We start from the raw sequence: 20,104 nt of genomic DNA on the forward strand, positions 1-20,104 counted from the left end.
GCATTTGCATTACTTATTAACTTACTTAATCAATCACTCAATGGATTCTGAGAGCCATCTCAGTAGCTTACCACTTCATTTTACTGGCCATTTGATGGACTGTGAGGGGTCAATTTTACAAGTTAGTGCACAAATCATGCAGGCTGCGAATAGTGCACGCTGATCTCGTTTAAATTCCTGATTTGCAATCCGGTCATACAAAGCTCTGTGCTGGGGTTGCTAACTTGTAAAATTTAACCCTATAGTTGAAACAGGCAAGTCGATTACTACTTATTATTCCCATTAGTCTATTTATTGGCTGTTTTACTGGCACAATAAAGTGTTATTATACATAACTACTAACCACTTGACTGACTCAAGTCTAGACTGGTGGTAAATAAGACTATCAAAAAGAGCTAATTACTCTGTTTTTGTTCAAATGTAATGGCCACTGATCAAAATAGTGGGTACTCAAGATTTTACATTGGCCAATTTGATCCGACATGAACTTGAAAACGGGAATGAGAGAAAAGCATCAATCACAATGTACTTGTAATAATGTCCATTTCACAATTTTCAAGTAACTCGATTGGCATGTGACCTGCCATTAATAAGGGAATGCAACCATACCCCATCTCAGGGCCATAACTCCTCAGCCCCAAAGGTGCTCCTGTGATGCATGTCAGGCTTGACATAGGTGGGATTTCTGGTGGGACCTGGGAACCCCGAGTCTTTGCTCCAGATCTCACCTGCTACTAACCTCTTTCCAGCCCAAACACAGCTCCTGACGTTGGAGGTGACAGGGTTCAAGGGGAGGGAATTCCTCGCCCTGGCCTCCCTATCATTGAGTGACCTGCAGGTCAGGATGAACCCGGCGTAAGGTTAGATCAGAAGTGTAAATGGGGCCTACCTAAGGGTCAAGGCCTGATTCGTGGCCTGGATTCTCATAGAAATTCTGACACTATGGTTCTTTTTGGCCCCCTTATAAAGGGGGTCAATTGGGCCTTTCTTAATAAAGTTTCCCGGCAGCTGGCGCTGGCTTGGTGCTATGCCCTGCTGCCCTCTGGGCATAGCTGGTACTTGAGTGGTCATAATTCTGTACAAGTATAATGAAAATATTGCTAAGACAAGCAGAGAAGTTGTTAGAGAGTGAAGTGAAAGAGCCACTTGTATGTATGCATCTGGCTACTTTACGACAAAATAGCTTTAAATGATAAAAAAAAACTAAACTGGTTGGCTTTTCAAACAGCCTAACAGCTGCTGCATTCTTTTCACCAATTAGTGTAATATTTTTTTTAAATGAGTGAGTGTCACTCCAAGTGAATGATACTTGTTAATATTATTGCAACTACATTTGAGGAAGAGAGAACAGGTATTAGACATGTATTAAATAAAATTAAAATGCCCCAACATTGTCTCGTTGAATTTATCAGTTTCCGTGCTGTCAATTTATGTTTATGAATAATCATGCATCATATATCATTGGTTGTTAATAAAGAAGTATCTGCACTTAATTTAGCATTTGTTCAGAAAATAATACTTTCTAAAAGTGCAATAAATTTTGCTTCAAACCAGCACTTTAGCCAAAATCTGACTTGATGGAGAAAGATCCAACCTCTGCTCCTCTGTTAATTAGGTGTCTACTGTACAGACACAGGCAGTGGAAGAATTCAGCAAGCTAAACACAGCCCTGTTATCATCTGAAAATCTTTCTGTAACACAGGAGGAAGAGAACATTCCCTGGGGTCCTAGTGCCTGACTAGTAACTGAAACTGCTACATGTCTGTTCATGGTTCTAAAACAACAAAAAGTAAAAACCCAACAGAAATGTTTTAAAGATGAAAAGAGCACATCCCACATCACTGATATGCAGTTAGAGATGTTTTAAAATTAATTGCCAGTGAAGGCAATTTTAGGTAGCACTAGGATCAGCAAACATAATTTGCATATTCTTTTCCAACTGATGCCTGACCACATCTCAAACTTAATGTAGTGCAGTGGCAAATCAATAGGCATATGAAACTGTTCCATTGCAATGTAGGTAACTCTTACAGGAAAAGGGAGAGGTAGCAGCATTAATCTGAGAGGTAAGTAGCTGTGGTGGGGGGAGGGGGCATCAGAAGCAGATGCATGAAGTGAGAAATAAACACTGTCACAAACAAGTGCTTTGAACACCTTTTAACAGTATTTGGTTGTCTGGGGTGCTCTCTATAGTCAAACTCTGGAAGGATGTATCGTAGCCAGCGGTGTGATATGATAGGTATCATGTACTTTGAGTGAGTGGCTTGATGTTGGATGAGCAATATTACAGCAAAGTGGTCATCATGTAGTCAAGGGTACTGCAGAGAGGCGGAGCTGGGTGTCATTGGCATACACGAGGAAGCTGACGCCATGCTCCTTGATAATGTAGCCGAGGGTCAACATACAAATGAAGTAAAGGAAAGGACAAATGATGGAACCTTGGGGTACTCCTGAGGTGATTATATGCAAGAGGGATGAAATGCCAGAAAAAGCTGGCTACATTGAAACAGGTAGGACTGGAACCAATCGAGGGCAGTCCCATGGGAATGGGCCATGGAGGAGAGGCAGTGGTGTAAGATGGAGTGGTCAACCATGTCACATGCTGTGGCTAGGTTGAGAATGAATAGCACACTATGATTCCAGTCACAGAGGAAGTCATTGGTGATTTTGAACAAGTTGATATTGGTGCTGTGGACAAGGTGGGAACTGGACTTAAAGGATTCGAACAGTGAGCATGGAGCTGGGCGGCATCCATGTGTTCAATAACATTAAAAAGGAAGTTAGGGTTAGAGCTGGATTGTAGTTGGAGGGAATGGAGGGGGTTAGGGCTTTTCAAGAGAGGGAGATGGTGGTAGTTTTGAAGGGAAATGGAACAGTGCAAAGGGAACTATTTATAATGTCAGTGAGCATTCAGGCAAATACTTAATTACATATAGTTTGTCTCTGGTTAGTTGAAACTTCCAGCTATGTGACTTACAAGTATCAAGGCTGGCATGGTCTTAGTGCTACCCCCAATATTACTGATTTTTAAGATCTCTCTAGCTACAGACATTGACCACTTTCTCAAGAAATAAGATATTTCCATTTATTTTGATTGTACAGTTAATACAGTAAAATCTTAAGACTTCCTATGACACTGTCTGGCATAGTGATCTTCTGAAGAAAATATTGAGAATCCTGCCATAGTGGGCCACCTGCTTGATTGAATTACTGTTATGGGGCTGACGTTTCAAAGTACACACGGCCGTTCACACCAGCTTTTGGAAGCACCAATCAATGGCCTCCCTCAGGGATCAGTTCTAACACCAATCCTATTTAATCTGTACATAAACGACCTGCCTGTGATTAAATCATGGAAATTCATCTATACTGAATACAGTGCCTTTGCTACTCAAGCTGGTGACTTTTCCATCCAGTATCTGAAGAATGGATGCAGATTAACTCAGATCTTTTCAGATCTTCTATCATATCATTTGTAATTAACAAAGGTACTTGAATCATACATCCATGATATTGACAAGCTCTTTAATTACGATCTGCTTGGCTGCCTCTGCCTCCTTTACTACCTCTCCTCTCCATCCTTTACTCCTCTCAACCTTCCTACTAACTCAGCTCCCACCCTTACTTCACTTTGCATCCTCTCCCCACAGTCCTCATCAAACTCATCTCCTGCATGAAATCCATGATAGACAGTCATGGGCTACACACCCATCATGTCAAAGATGGGCATGTTTCCCACTGAGCATGCCAGATCATGGAATCACTCTTTACAAAACTTCATCTGAGTATTTTACTTATTTCATTCATATCAAACTCACACTTACAACTTCATGTCTTTATGGGCTGAAATTCCTTAAGATGCGATCCTGCCACCCTCCAGCACTAGCCCCACTGAAGTTTGCAGCGTCATTTGAAGGACAACTAATTAACATGGGGCAGTAGAGTGCAAGTGCCACCACGGGTGCAGTCTCTGAGGAATTTTGGACCCTATATGTACATCCTTTCTATATTAATTGCCTTAGTTTGTTAATTTCATTATGTGAGTATTCTAACACTTTCATTCATATCTTTATACTTTTTCTACTGTTTGAATAAGTAAAGTTTTAAAAAAATATTTTGTTTGGGGTGGGTTAGAGTGGGAGAACAGTTGCAAATTGTGTTGTATAAATATTGATGGACATGGTAGTTCCTAGATGGTTTGACGATCCACGGCAAACACATTCACAGAAGGTGTCTCCAGCTGCATTCACCCAAGCTCAGAATTACTGAATTTGAGAAAAAGTGGGAGACACTCTGTCACAGTGCGAGATGGGAGGGTTTCTGGAACACATGGTCCAAGAGGTGGTCTCCCCACAGGCAGACAATGAGATAGCAGAAACGGATTGGAATCAGGTGATTATCAACTGGGAACAGGAGTAAGATTGAAGTGCATGGGTCCTCTTTAAGCACTGTCTTGGCAAATGAGACTTATGGCAAAGATAATACCATGTGGAACTATGGGGAATTATAGCCTCATGGATAGTGTGATGATTGGAGGGCAGAATGTAAACGATAGGGGTAAAAAAATGTTTCTCAGACTGCAAAGATGTGGTGAGGAATTGAAGGAACAATATAAAATTTGTTGGTGACACCAGATTGTGCTGCATGACAATTGGAACAAAGATTGTGAATGTCAGCAATGATGGGTGGCAGGTGAAGTTCAATGTAGAAAAATGTGAAGCAATACATTTTTCAAGTAAGAATGATAAAAGAAAATAAACCTTAAACAGTAAGTTTTTAATTGAAATAGAGAAGTAGAAGGACTTTGCATAAATACACACGTCATTAAAAGGTTATGATAGGTAGTGATAGATTGTTTCCACTAGTCAGCGAGACAGTAAAGAGAGGACTTAGATTTAAGATAATCAAGAGTAGGCCATTAAGTCCCTCGAGCCTGTTCTTCAAACAGTTAGATCATCGCTGATCTGTATCTCAGATCCATTTACCCACCTTTGCCCCATATCCCTCGATACCCTTACCTGACAAAAATCTATTGATCGCAGTCTTGAAAATTTCAATTGACCCAAATGTCACAGCCTTTTGTGGGGGGGAGGAGAAGAGTTCCAGATTTCTACTATCCTTTGCATCAAAAAGTGCTCCCTGATTTCACTCCTTAATGGCCTATCTAGATTTTTAAGATCATGCTTCCTCGTTTAGAGGAAATAGTTTATCTGTATAGAATCATAGAAGTTTACAACATGGAAACAGGCCCTTCGGCCCAACATGTCCATGTCGCCCATTTATACCACTAAGCTAGTCCCAATTGCCTGCACTTGGCCCATATCCCTCTATACCCATCAATGTAACTGTCCAAATGCTTTTTAAAAGACAAAATTGTACCCGCCTCTACTACTGCCTCTGGCAGCTCGTTCCAGACACTCACCACCCTTTGAGTGAAAAAATTGCCCCTCTGGACCCTTTTGTATCTCTCCCCTCTCACCTTAAATCTATGCCCCCTCGTTATAGACTCCCCTACCTTTGGGGAAAGATTTTGACTATCTACCTTATCTATGCCCCTCATTATTTTAAAGACTTCTATAAGATCACCCCTAAACCTCCTACTCTCCAGGGAAAAAAGTCTCAGTCTATCCAACCTCTCCCTATAAGTCAAACCATCAAGTCCCGGTAGCATCCTAGTAAATCTTTTCTGCACTCTTTCTAGTTTAATAATATCCTTTCTATAATAGGGTGACCAGAACTGTACACAGTATTCCAAGTGTGGCCTAACTAATGTCTTGTACAACTTCAACAAGACATCCCAACTCCTGTATTCAATGTTCTGACCAATGAAACCAAGCATGCTGAATGCCTTCTTCACCACCCTATCCACCTGTGACTCCACTTTGAAGGAGCTATGAACCTGTACTCCTAGACCTCTTTGTTCTATAACTCTCCCCAACGCCCTACCATTAACGGAGTAGTTCCTGGCCCAATTCGATCTACCAAAATGCATCACCTCACATTTATCTAAATTAAACTCCATCTGCCATTCATCGGCCCTCTGGCCCAATTTATCAAGATCCCGTTGCAATCCTAGATAACCTTCTTCACTGTCCACAATGCCACCAATCTTGGTGTCATCTGCAAACTTACTAACCATGCCTCCTAAATTCTCATCCAAATCATTAATATAAATAACAAATAACAGCGGACCCAGCACCGATCCCTGAGGCACACCGCTGGTCACAGGCCTCCAGTTTGAAACACAACCCTCTACAACCACCCTCTGTCTTCTGTCGTCAATCCAATTTTGTATCCAATTGGCTACCTCACCTTGGATCCCGTGAGATTTAACCTTATGTAACAACCTACCATGCGGTACCTTGTCAAAGGCTTTGCTAAAGTCCACGTAGACCACGTCTACTGCACAGCCCTCATCTATCTTCTTGGTTACCCCTTCAAAAAACTCAATCAAATTCGTGAGACATGATTTTCCTCTCACAAAACCATGCTGACTGTTCCTAATCAGTCCCTGCCTCTCCAAATGCCTGTAGATCCTGTCTCTCAGAATACCCTCTAACAACTTACCCACTACAGATGTCAGGCTCACCGGTCTGTAGTTCCCAGGCTTTTCCCTGCCGCCCTTCTTAAACAAAGGTACAACATTTGCTACCCTCCAATCTTCAGGCACCTCACCTGTAGCTGTCGATGATTCAAATATCTCTGCTAGGGGACCCGCAATTTCCTCCCTAACCTCCCATAACGTCCTGGGATACATTTCATCAGGTCCCGGAGATTTATCTACCTTGATGCGCGTTAAGACTTCCAGCACCTCCCTCTCTGTAATATGTACACTCCTCAAGACATCACTATTTATTTCCCCAAGTTCCCTAACATCCATGCCTTTCTCAACCGTAAATACCGATGTGAAATATTCATTTAGGATCTCACCCATCTCTTGTGGCTCCGCACATAGATGACCTTGTTGATCCTTAAGAGGCCCTACTCTCTCCCTAGTTACTCTTTTGCCCTTTATGTATTTGTAGAAGCTCTTTGGATTCTCCTTTGCCTTATCTGCCAAAGCAATCTCATGTCCCCTTTTTGCCCTCCTGATTTCTCTCTTAACTCTACTCCGGCAATCTCTATACTCTTCAAGGGATCCACTTGATCCCAGCTGTCTATGCATGTCATATGCCTCCTTCTTCTTTTTGACTAGGGCCTCAATCTCCCGAGTCATCCAAGGTTCCCTACTTCTACCAGCCTTGTCCTTCACTTTATAAGGAATGTGCTTACCCTGAACCCTGGTTATCACACTTTTGAAAGCCTCCCACTGACCAGACGTCCCTTTGCCTGCCAACAGACTCTCCCAATCAACTAACTGAACGAATCCCTTTATAATTTTAAAGACCCGAATACATCACCTCCCAACCTTCTAAGCCCAAGGGAGTACAAACCAAGTTTATGCAACCTGTCCTCATAATTTAATTAAAAGAAGGGGCATTATAAAAAGAATGAAAGGGGCATTGTAAAAAGAATCACACAGAGGATAGTTGGATTGTGGAATGCTCTGCCACAAACCTATTGTTGAAGCAGAGTATATTAACTCTTTTAAAAGGGTATTAGATAATTGCTTGAGTAAGAGGAATATTAAAGGGCTGAGGCCAGAGTTGAGTCTATGCTGCCAGTGGAACCTAGGTCAGGACCGAGGAGTCAGTGACCAGGGGGCATATATTTAAAGTACTTGGTAGAAGGATTAGAGGGGAGCTGAGGAGAATTTTTTTTATGGTGGGGGTAATGGGGGTCTGGAACTCACTGCCTGAAAGGGTGGTAGAGGCACAAACCCTCAACTCATTTAAAAAGTACATGGATGTGCACTTGAAGTGCCGTAACCTACAGGGCTTCGGACCAAGTGCTGGAAAGTGAGATTAAGCTGAATAGCCCTTTTCGATCGGCAGAGACACGATGGGCCAAATGGCCTGTAACTTTCTATGATTCTATGACTGCCACTGGCAACTCAGATTGATAGCCACTGAAAATAAGGTTGGGGCTGCCAGTGATAATTGGATTGTGATTAGCAGTAGCAGTAAATATTGGACTGGGTTAGGACTATCAACAGGAGCTGAGTCAGTGTTGCCAGCAGGAGTATGGTTGATGATGGGGGATGATGGTGCATCACCTTAAATCTGCTACTCCTGTGGATGCTTGTCAGACAGCCTCTATGGCCCAGAAAATTCAATCTGATATGACCTTTATAACCTGGTATGTAAAATGAACTTTGAAAGACCATGGCCAAGAATTTTAGATAAGCTTTGTTGACTCCGTACATGAATATTCACCATTTATGCTGATTTCACACCAATTTAAGTGCTTGAGAAGTGTGAGAATAGCATTATTACAGGTGGGACCCAGTTAGCTGGTCCTTTTTGTGGCAAGAAATAAAAAAAGACTTGCACTTATCTAGTGCCTTATATCACTTAGAAATGGCTCTAAGTGTTTCAAACAGAATGGAATGCAGCCTACATTATGAAAGTAAAAGTGTAGGTGTTACGCATAGCAATGAGTTAAATGATTCATTGGTTTTGGTTGAAAGAGAAATGTTGGTCAGAATGCCAACAGAACTCCTTGCTCTTCGAAACATGCCATGGATTCTTTAACATCCATCTGAACGAGAAGACATTTAGACTCCCTCAATATTGCACTGGAATATAAAGCTACTTATGTGCTCAAGTTCTGTGCATCTACAGTCGTCTTCCATATGTTGCCTGATATCAGAGGCATGATTTTTACATGGAGGCCGGAAGGGAGTGGTGGGGGTAGAAAAAAGATAATCGGACACGAAACCCAGAAGTAAAGTTGGCGGATTGCAATTGAGGGCAATAAATTTTACTTCTGGGCTTCATGCCCGGCTGCCAGCCTGGATTGACAGGCTAGCTGATGGGCAGGGAGAAAGGCTGGTGATCGGAGAAGAGGAAGGGAGGGCATCGTGGGTCGTGAAGGACATGGAGGGGGGACCTCTACCTTCCTATATAATAGTTCCATCCCGCAATCAATACATGGGGAGGAGGGCCACCATCGGGGGTGTTCGGCCGATCGCAGGGGTCCTTGATGCACCAGATGAGCTTGTTGGGCTTGGATGAAGCACGCCTGCTCCTCCGGGCCCGCAGCAGTGCAATAAAGCCACTCACCTCATGGATCCGACCCTTCTCGCCTGCTTTCACCTAACGAGAATCAGATTTGACGGGAAACCCAAACAGGTTAGGTAAAATTTGTTTGATATTTGTAATACATAAGAAATTAAGTGCCTCAACTATATCAATGAGGTACACTGCCCCTTTAAATATCAGCCAGTCGGCTTTATGTGGGGATGGGACTTCCGGCTTTCTGTTGCATGCACGCATCCAAAAGCAACTGGGTTAAACCCTGAAGTGGGCATGTTGAAGCCAGGATGTGGTCCCACTGCAAAAACAAACTTTTTATTGCCCATCTGCCCCCAACCCACCCATTCCTGGGGGTTAAAATTACCCCCCAGATGTCTGTATGGGTGAGGTAGATAATAGTTTTCAGAGAATTAGCTTCCATAATACTTCAACAAAATGACCAACAAGGATGTAATTGTACTGCAGATACCTTCTGAGACTATAGACCAGTTAGCTTAATGTCGGTGGTAGGAAATATAATGGAATCTTTACTCAAAGATGTAATAGAAAGACATCTACAGAACAAAAATATAATAAAGAATAGTCAGCACAGATTTCAGAAGGGAAAGTCATGCTTGACCAATCTTATTGAATTCTTTGAAGAAGTAACATAAAGAGTAGACAAGGGTAATGTAGTAGATGTGATATATATGGATTTTCAAAAGGCCTTCAATAATGTACTGCATTGTACTCATAGCTAAGGTCATGGGTACGGTAGCATAGTGGTTATGTTACTGGACTAGTAATCCCAGAAACCTGGACTAATAATCCAGAGTCATGAGTTCAAATCCTGCAACGACAGCTGGGGAATTTAAATTCAATTAATTAAATAAAAATCTGGAATTAAAAAAAAACTAGTATCAGTAATGGTGGTCATGAAACTAACGGATAGTCGGTAATAACCCATCGGGTTCGCTAATACCCTTTAGGGAAGGAAACCTTCTGTCCTTACCCGGTCTAGCCCATATGTGACTCCACACCCACAGCAACGTGGTTGATTCTTAATTGCCCTCTGAATTGGCCTAGCAAGCCACTCAGTTGTAAAATCTCGCTAAAAAAAGTCATAAAAAGAATAACACCGGAAGGACCACCCGGCATCGGACCACTAGGCACCGGACACGACAAAGGCAAACCAAGTCCTGCAAGGTCCCCCTCACCAACATCTGGGCACTTGTGCCAAAATTGGGAGAGCTGTCCCAAAGACTAGTCAAGCAACAGCCTGACACAGCCATACTCACAGAATCATACCTTTCAGCCAACGTTCCAAACTCTTCCACCACCATCACTGGGTATGTCCTGTCCCACCGGCAGACCGACCAGAGTTGGCGGTACAGTGATATACAGTTAGGAGGGAGTGGCCCTGGGAGTTCTCAACATTGACTCTGGATCCCATGGCATCAGGTCAAACATAGGCAAGGAAACCTCCTGCTGATTACCACCTACCGTCCTCCTCCATGTTGAGAACCACTTGGAGGAAGCACTGAGAGTAACAAGGGCACAGAATGTACTCTGGGTGGGGGACTTCAATGTCCATCACCAAGAGTGGCTCAGTAGCACCATTGCTGGTCGAGTCCTGAAGGACATAGCTGCCAGACTGGGCTCGCGGCAGGTGGTGAGCGAACCAACATGAGGGAAAAACCTACTTGACCTTGTCCTCACCAATCTACCTGTCGCAGATGCATCTGTCCATGAGAGTATTGGTAGGAGTGACCACCGCACAGTCCTTGTGGAGCCCATCTTCGCACTGAGAACAACATGCAACGTGTTGTGTGGCAATATCACCGTGCTAAATAATTCAGAACAGATCTAGCAGCTCAAAACTGGGCATCCATGAGGCGCTGTGGGCCATCAGCAGCAGCAGAATTGTATTTCAGCACAATCTGTAACCTCACGGCCCGATATATTCCTCATTCTACCATTACCAACAAGCCAGGAGATCAACCCTGATTCATTGAGGAGTGTAGAAGAGCATGCCAGAAGCAGCACCAGGCGTACCGAAAAATGAGGTGCCAACCTGGTGAAGCTACAACTCAGGACGACATACATGCTAAACAGCAGAAGCAACACGCTATAGACAGAGCTAAGCGATTCCACTACCAACGGATCAGATCAAAGCTCTGCAGTCCTGCCACATCCAGTCATGAATGGTGGTGGACAATTAAACAACTAACAGGAGGAGGAGGCTCTGTAAACATCCCCATCCTCAATGATGGCAGAGTCCAGCACGTGAGTGCAAAAGACAAGGCTGAAGCATTGGCAACCATCTTCAGCCAGAAGTGCTGAGTGGATGATCCATCTTGGCCTCCTCCCGATATCCCCAACATCACAGAAGCCAGTCTTCAGCCAATTCGATTCACTCCACGTGACACCAAGAAATGGCTGAGTGCACTGGATGCAGCAAAGGCTATGGGCCCCGACAACATCCCGGCTGTAGTGCTGAAGACTTGTGCTCTAGAATTAGCTGTGCCTCTAGCCAAACTGTTCCAGTACAGCTACAACACTGGCATCTACCCGACAATGTGGAAAATTGCCCAGGTATGTCCTGTCCACAAAAAGCAGGACAAATCCAATCCGGCCAATTACTGCCCCATCAGTCTACTCTCAATCATCAGCAAAGTGATGGAAGGTGTCGTCGACAGTGCTATCAAGCGGCACTTACTCACCAATAACCTGCTCACTGATGCTCAGTTTGGGTTCCACCAGGACCACCCGACTCCAGAACTCATTACAACCTTGGTCCAAACATGGACAAAAGAGCTGAATTCCAGAGGTGAGGTGAGAGTGACTGCCCTTGACATCAAGGCAGCATTTGACTGAGCGTGGCATCAAGGAGCCCTAGTATAATTGAAGTCAATGGGAATCAGGGGGAAAACTCTCCAGTGGCTGGAGTCATACCTAGCACAAAGGAAGATGGTAGTGGTTGTTGGAAGCCAATCATCTCAGCCCCAGGACATTGCTGCGGGAGCTCCTCAGGACAGTGTCCTAGGCCCAACCATCTTCAGCTGCTTCATCAATGACCGTCCCTCCATCATAAGGTCAGAAATGGAGATGTTTGCTGATGATCGCACAGTGTTCAGTTCCATTTGCAATCCCTCAGATAATGAAGCAGTCCGAGCCCGCTTGCAGCAAGACCTGGACAACATCCAGGCTTGGGCTGATAAGTGGCAAGTAACATTCGTGCCAGACAAGTGCCAGGCAATGATCATCTCCAACAAGAGAGAGTCTAACCACCTCCCCTTGACATTCAACGGCATTACCATCGCCGAATCGCCCATCATCAACATCCTGGGGGTCACCATTGACCAGAAACTTAACTGGACCAGCCACATAAATACTGTGGCTACAAGAGCAGGTCAGAGTCTGGGTATTCTGCGGCGAGTGACTCACCTCCTGACTCCCCAAAGCCTTTCCACCATCTACAAGGCACAAGTCAGGAGTGTGATGGAATACTCTCCACTTGCCTGGATGAGTGCAGCTCCAACAACTCTCAAGAAGCTCAACACCATCCAGGACAAAGCAGCCCGCTTGATTGGCACCCCATTCACCACCCTAAATATTCACTCCCTTCACCACCGGCACACAGTGGCTGCAGTGTGTACCATCCATAGGATCGACTGCAGTAACTCGCCAAGGCTTCTTCCACAGCACCTCCCAAACCCGCGACCTCTTCCACCTAGAAGGACAAGGGCAGCAGGCAAATGGGAACACCACCACCTGCACGTTCCCCTCCAAGTCACACACCATCCCGACTTGGAAATATATCGCCGCTCCTTCATCGTCGCTGGGTCAAAATGCTGGAAGTCCCTTCCTAACAGCACTGTGGGAGAACCTTCACCACACGGACTGCAGCAGTTCAAGAAGGCGGCTCACCACCACCTTCTCGAGGGCAATTAGGGATGGGCAATAAATACCGGCCTCGCCAGCGACGCCCACATCCCATGAACGAATAAAAAAAAGAACACGTGGAGTCAGGGGACAGGTAGAATCATAGAAAGATTACAGCACGGAAGGAGGCCATTAGGCCCATCGAATCCGTGCCGGCTCCATGCAAGATCAATCCAGCTAGTTCCACTCCCTTGCCCTATCCCCATAGCCCTGCAAATTTTTTCCTTTAAGTATTTATCCAGTTCCCTTTTGAAGGCCATGATTGAATCTGCCTGAACCACACCCTCTGGCAGTGCATTCCAGATCCTAACCACTCGCTGTGTAAAAAATTTTTCCTCATGTCACCTTTGGTTCTTTTGCCAATCATCTTAAATCTATATCTTCTGGTTCTTGACCCTTCCACCAATGGAAACAGTTTCTCTCTATCTACTCTGTCAAGACTCTTCATGATTTTGAATACCTCTATTAATCTCCTCTCAACTTTCTCTGTTCCAAGGAGAACAACACCAGCTTCTCCAGTCTATCCACATAACTAAAGTCCTTCATCCCTGGAATCATTCTAGTAAATCTCTTCTGCACCCTCTCTATGGCCTTCACAACCTTCCTAAAGTGCGGTGCCCAGAACTGGACACAATATTCTAGTTGTGTCCGAACCAGTGTTTTATAAAGGTTCATCATGACTTCCTTGCTTTTGTATTCTATGCCTCTATTTATAAAGCCCAGGATCCCGTATGCTTTTTTAACCACTTTCTCGCCCTGCCCTGCCACCTTCAATGATGGTGTACATATAACCCCAGGTCCCTCTGTTCCTGTACCCCTTTTAGAATTGTGCCCTCTAATTTATATTGCCGCTCCTGATTCTTCCGACCGAAATGTATCACCTCGCATTTTTCTGAGTTAAATTTCATCTGCCACGTGTCCGCCCATGCCACCAACCTGCCTATATCCTCTTGAAGTCTATCACTATCCTCTTCACTGTTCACTACACTTCCAAGTTTTGAGTCACCTGCAAATTTGGAAATTGTGCCCTGTACACCCAAGTCCAAGTCATTAATATATATCAAGAGAAGCAGTCGTCCCAGCACTGACCCCTGGGGAACACCATTGTACACCTCCCACCATTCCAAAAAACAACCTTTCATCACTACTCTCTGTTTCCTATTTCTTAGCCAATTCTGTATCCGTGCTGCTACTGCCCCTTTTATTCCATGGGCTTCAATCTTAATGACAAGCCTATTATGCGGCACTTTATCAAATGTCTTTTGAAAGTCCATATACACCACATCAACTGCATTGCCCTCATTCAAAAACTCTATCAAGTTGGTTAAACATGATTTGCCCTTAGGAAATCCGTGCTGGCTTTCCCTAATCATCAACCACACTTGTCCAAGTGACTGCTCATTCTGTCCCGGATTATCATATCTAAAAGTTTCCCCACCACTGAGGTTAAACTGACTGGCCTATAGTTGCTGGGTTTATCCTTACATCCTTTATTGAACAAGGCTGTAACGTTTGCAATTCTCTAGTCCTCTGGCACCACCCCCATATCTAAGGATGATTGGAAGATTATGGACAGTACCTCCGCAATTTCTACCCTTACTTCCCTCAGTAACCTAGGATGCATCCCATCCGGACTGGGTGACTTACCTACTTTAAGTACTTTTTTTCATTTCGAGGATTTCATTTTCACATCGTTCACCTGACGAAGGAGGAAGCCTCCGAAAGCTTGTGAATTTAAAATAAAATTGCTGGACTATAACTTGGTGTTGTAAAATTGTTTACTTTAAGTACAGCTAACCTTCCTAGTACCTCCTCTCTATCAATTTTTAGCTCATCCAATATCTCACTTACATCTTCCTTTACTGAGATTCTGGTAGCACCTTCTTCCTTGGTAAAGACAGATGCAAAATACTCATTTAGTACCTCGCCAATGCCCTCTGCCTCCATGAGTAGATCTCCTTTTTGGTCCCTAATCAGCCCCACCCCTCCTCTTGCTACCCGTTTATATGCCTATAGAAGACTTTTGGATTCTCTTTTATGTTGGCCACCAGTTTATTCTCATACTCTCTCTTTGCCTCTCTTATTTCCTTTTTCACTTCCCCTCTGAACTTTCTATATTCTGCCTGGTTCTCACTTGTATTATCAACCTGACATCTGTCATACGCCCCTTTTTTTGCTTCATCTTACTCTCTATCTCTTGTCATCCAGGGAGCTCTGGCTTTAGTTGCCCTATCTTTCTCCCTCATGGGAATGTATCTAGACTGTACCCGAACCAACTCCTCTTTAAAGGTCGCCCATGGTTAAATTACGGTTTTGCCTGCCAATCTTTGATTCCAATTTACCTGGGCCAGATCTGTTCTCATCCCACTGAAATTGGCCCTCTTCCAATTGAGTATTTTTATTTTAGAATGTCCATTTCCTTTTCCATAGCTATTCTAAACCTTATGATACTATGATCACTGTTCCTTAAATGTTCCCCCACTGACACTTGCTCCACTTGGCCCGCCTCATTCCACAGAACCAAATCCAGCAATGCCTCCTTCCTCGTTGGGCTGGAAACCTACTGGTCAAGAAAGTTCTCCTGAGCTCACTTCAAAAATTCCTCCCCCTCTTTCATTACTAACCCAATCTACATTAGGATAGTTGAAGTCCCCTACTATCACTACTCTATGGCTTTTGCACCTCTAATTTCCCTGAAAATTTGCTCCTCTATCTCCTTCCCACTAATTGGTGGCCTATAGAATACATCCAGTAGTGTAATGGCACCTCTATTGTTTCTTAACTCTAACCAAATAGATTCTGTCCTTGACCCCTCCAGGACATCCTTTCTCTCCAGCACAGCAATATTCTCCTTAATCAATACTGCCATCCCCCCACCCCTCCCCCATTTCTTTCCTTTCCTATCTTTCCTGACCGCCAGGTCTCCATTATCGCCACAACATCATATTCTCGTGTGGCTATTTGCGCCTGCAGTTCACCAACCTTGTTTACCATGCTTCATCCATTTACACACATGCACTGTAAACCAATCTTAGGCTTTCTTGTATTCTCTCAGTCTGATCCCACCTAATACCATACTATTTCTTATTGTAGTGCTATCTTTCCCAATCCTTTATGCACCTTGTTTCTCCTTTCCAATGCTACCTCCTGGTGCCCACCCACCTGCCAAATTAGTTTAACCCCCCCCCCCCCCCCCCCCACAAAGAATGGATAGCAAGTTGGCTACAAAATAGAAAATGGTGTAGGGGTTAATGATAGCTACACAGACTGGCTAAAGGTGGGAAGTGGTGTTCCACTGGGACCACTGTTGTTCACAATTTATGTTAATGTTTTGGATTCCGTAATCGGAAGTAAAATTTCAATATTTGCGAAAGACACCAAATTGGGGGGTGTAGTTAATACAAATGGAAGAATGCATCAAAATGCAAGAGGACATTAATAAACTTTCAGAATGGGTATATAATTGGCAAACATAGATAAGTGTAAGGTAGTGCATTTTGGTAGGAAGAATAAGGAGGCCACATACTGCTTGGATAATAAGAGTCTAAATGGGATAGAGGAGCAAAGGGATCTAGGGGTACAGATCCACAAATCACTAAAAGTAGCAACACAGGTTAATAAGGCCATAAAAATAGAAAACTAAGCACTGGGTTTCATTTCTAGAGAGACAGAATTGGAAAGCAAAGAAGTTATGTTAAATTTGTATAGAGCCATGGTTAGACCACACTTGGAGTACTGTGCACAGTTCTGATCTCCATATTGTAGAAAGGATATAAAGGCATTGGAGAGGGTGTAAAAAAGAGTCACAAGGATGATATCAGAACTGAGAGGATATACTTATCAGGAAAGGCTGAACAGGCTGGGGCTCTTTTCTCTAGAAAAAAGAAGGCTGAGGGGTGACCTGATAAAGGTCTTTAAGATAATGAAAGGGTTTGATAGGGTGGATGTAGAGAAAATGGTTCCACTTATGGGGGAGTCCAAAACTAGAGGTCATAAATATAAGCTAGTTGCTAATAAATCCATTAGGGAATTCAGGAGAAACTTCTTTACCCAAAGAGTGATAAGAATGTAGAACTCACTACCACAAGGAGTAGTTGAGGCGACTAGTATAGATACATTAAAGGGGAAGCTAGATATGCACATGAGGGAATGATGGAGAAAGTAATACAAGGGGATGCTGATAGGGTTAGATGAAGTAGGGAGGGAGGCGGCTTGTGTGGAGCAAAAGCATTGGCATAGACCAGTTGGGCCGAATGGCCTGTTTCTGTGCGGTAGTTTCAATGTAACTACTACTGGAAGAAATTAAAGTTACATTTCTAAGGGATGACATTAAAAAACAACTTTAACTTGTTTTCTTGTGCTATAAAAATTACAATTTACATCTATCTTTCTTTCCAGTTGAAAACCTGCAATGATTGTTATAGACTGTGTCATGGTCACTCAAGATGTCATGGGCGTGTTATCATGTCAGCCTCGCTGTGGAGATATCAATAATATGTGCTGGTTGGCTATGACAGTTCCTCTATTTCTCTCTCTACCATGGGCTGGTATGATTTAGATATTCTTACATTTGCTTACTTGTCAAACACAGCACTGTGCAAAATGTCCCAGTTTTGTTTAACAGTGTCATTCAAATATTTTAACCCTAGGGAAATTCCATTCTATTCAATCAACTATTAGAACAAAAAATATATTTTGTTCAGTGTTTTTAATCATGAAATAAATAATGCATTAATTTCGTTGCTAATTTCATGCAGTGACTCTATTCCCCAGAGATCGAAATTCTTGAATTCAGACATCTCAAAAACGAACAATTTTTGAAACTTCAAAACACACCAGAAATAAATAAATAAAAAGATCAGAACATTACTTGGTATCTGTTTGTGTGAGAAGCAATTGGTGCAGCATCGTGATCCAACCTTGGCCCTCAACATACAAGCCGTCCAAACCGAGACATGAAGCTGATGTGAAACTAAAAAAAGGGGGCGGAGGCACACCTATCAATTTAGTTGTGTGGTTTCTCATAGTAAGCTATGGAAGGACTCAAATCTAAATGGATGTAAAGCATTCCTACCTTCAATCTCCAAGAAGTCCCAATTTTCTGGTAATTTGCAAATGTTCTGTTTTCGTTTATTTCTTTGTTAACAATAGCATAAATCAGCAGCATCGTTCTATTCGACTGTGCTAAACACCCAAAATATAAAAGGATCCAAACACACAAGCTGTCACCTAAACAGACAGTTTAGGGTTCATTTAATACAAAAAGTACAAAAAGCTATCAGGGATTAACTCTCTGTGCAAAGCCAAACAGTGCTAACCTTTGTGTTGCAGAGGCATCGGCTGCCAGAATTGTGCTGAGCCTGTGTCATCAAGGGACGTAATCCCATCCTTTTGACATTCCAAAAAGAGCAATGTGATTACTGACTATTGTGAATCTTGTTGTACAGCTAACCACTGCTGTTCTGTCATGCTACTGTGTTGTGTGGAATGATTAGCACTATTATCTGTATTTCTTTCTTTGTTCCTTTCCTATGGATTTAAAAAAATCGTTCTTACCACCCACCTCCCTTCCCCCTCCTCCCCATCAGCCTACCACCCCTCAACATCCATGATATCTTTCTTGATCAGGAGGCGGAGATAATTCATAGACATAGCATGTACAGCACAGAAACAGGCCATTCGGCCCAACAGATCCATGCCGGTGTTTATGCTCCACATGAGCCTCCTCCTTACTTCATCTAAGCCTATCAGCATATCCTTCTATTCCTTTCTCCCTCATGTGTTTATCTAGCTGCCCCTTAAATGCATCTATGCTAATTGCCTCAACTACTCCTTGTGGTAGCAAGTTGCACATTCTAACCATTCCCTGAGTAAAGAAGTTTCTCCTGAATTTCCTACTGGATTTATTAGTGACTATCATATTTATGGCCCCTAGTTCTGGTCTCCCCCACAAGTGGAAACATCTTCTCTACATCTACCCTTTCAAACCTTTTCATAATCTTAAAGACCTCGATCCGGTCACCCCTCAGTCTTCTCTTCTAGAGAAAAGAGACTCAACCTGCTCAATCTTTCCTGATAGGTATAACCTCTCTATTGTGGAACACCACTTCCCACCATTTGCCAGTCTGAGTAACTACATTTAACCCCTACTCTTTGTTTTCTGTTTTGTAGCCAGCTTGCTATCCATTCTGCTACTTGTCCCCTGACTCCACATGCTGTGATCTTAGTCATGAGTCTACCTCTCAGTGCCTCTATATCCTTTTTATAATATGGAGACCTGAACTGTTCACTGTATCCAAGTGTGGTCTAACCAAGGTTCCATACAAGTTTGACATAACTTCTCTGCTTTTCAATTCTATCCCTTTAGAAATGAACCCCATTTAGACTCTTATTATCCAAGCAGTATGCGTCCCCTTATTCTTCCTAACAAAATATAATACCTCATACCTATATTGAAATTAATTTGCCAATTATACACCCATTCTGCAAGTTTATTAATGTCTTCCTGTATTTTGTCACAGTCCTTCTCAGTATTAATTACACCCCAATTTGGTGTTGTCCACAAATTTTGAAACTGTACTTCTGATTCTTGAGTCCAAATCGTTTATGTAAATGGTGAACAACAGTGGTCCCAGCATCGATGCTTGTGGAACACCACTTCCCACCTTTTGCCAGTCTGAGTAACTACCTTTAACCCCTACTCTCTGTTTTCTGTTTAGTAACCAGCTTGCTATCCATTCTGCTACTTGTCCCCTGACTCCACATGCTGTGATCTTAGTCATGAGTCTACAATGTGGCACCTTATCGAAGGCCTTTTGAAAGTCCAAATATATTACATCTACTGAATTACCCTTATCTTCCCTTTCTGTTACTTCTTCAAAGAATTCAGTGCTGACTATTCTTTATTATATTTTCAGTTTCTAGATATTTTTCTATTACATCTTTGAGTAAGGATTCCATTATCTTTCCTACCACCAACATTAAGCTAATTGGTCTATAGTTCCCTGGACTGTATTTATCTCCCTTTTTAAATACAGGAATCA

General features: G+C 43.1%; 1 protein-coding gene across 3 annotated transcripts in view; it reads right to left on the bottom strand.

The window, feature by feature from the left end:
• hao2 (hydroxyacid oxidase 2 (long chain)) overlaps nt 1–20,104 on the bottom strand; it is an 82,054-nt gene that overhangs the window by 48,788 nt on the left and 13,162 nt on the right. Inside the window, exon 1 of one of the 3 annotated variants that reach the window (XM_067992969.1) lies at nt 18,136–18,228. The exons of 1 other annotated variant lie outside the window; for it this stretch is intronic. Coding sequence is in view for 1 of the 2 variants with exons in the window: in XM_067992967.1 (XP_067849068.1) it covers nt 17,932–17,969 (38 nt within the window). In the remaining variant the exon portion in view is untranslated. Of the gene's footprint in view, nt 1–17,931; nt 18,012–18,135; nt 18,229–20,104 lie in introns of those variants that run through there. One more of the 3 variants, XM_067992967.1, reaches the window with a different exon arrangement.

Source organism: Heptranchias perlo, chromosome 11, assembly GCF_035084215.1.
Source record: "Heptranchias perlo isolate sHepPer1 chromosome 11, sHepPer1.hap1, whole genome shotgun sequence".
In the NCBI taxonomy this organism is placed as follows: Eukaryota; Metazoa; Chordata; class Chondrichthyes; order Hexanchiformes; family Hexanchidae; genus Heptranchias; species Heptranchias perlo.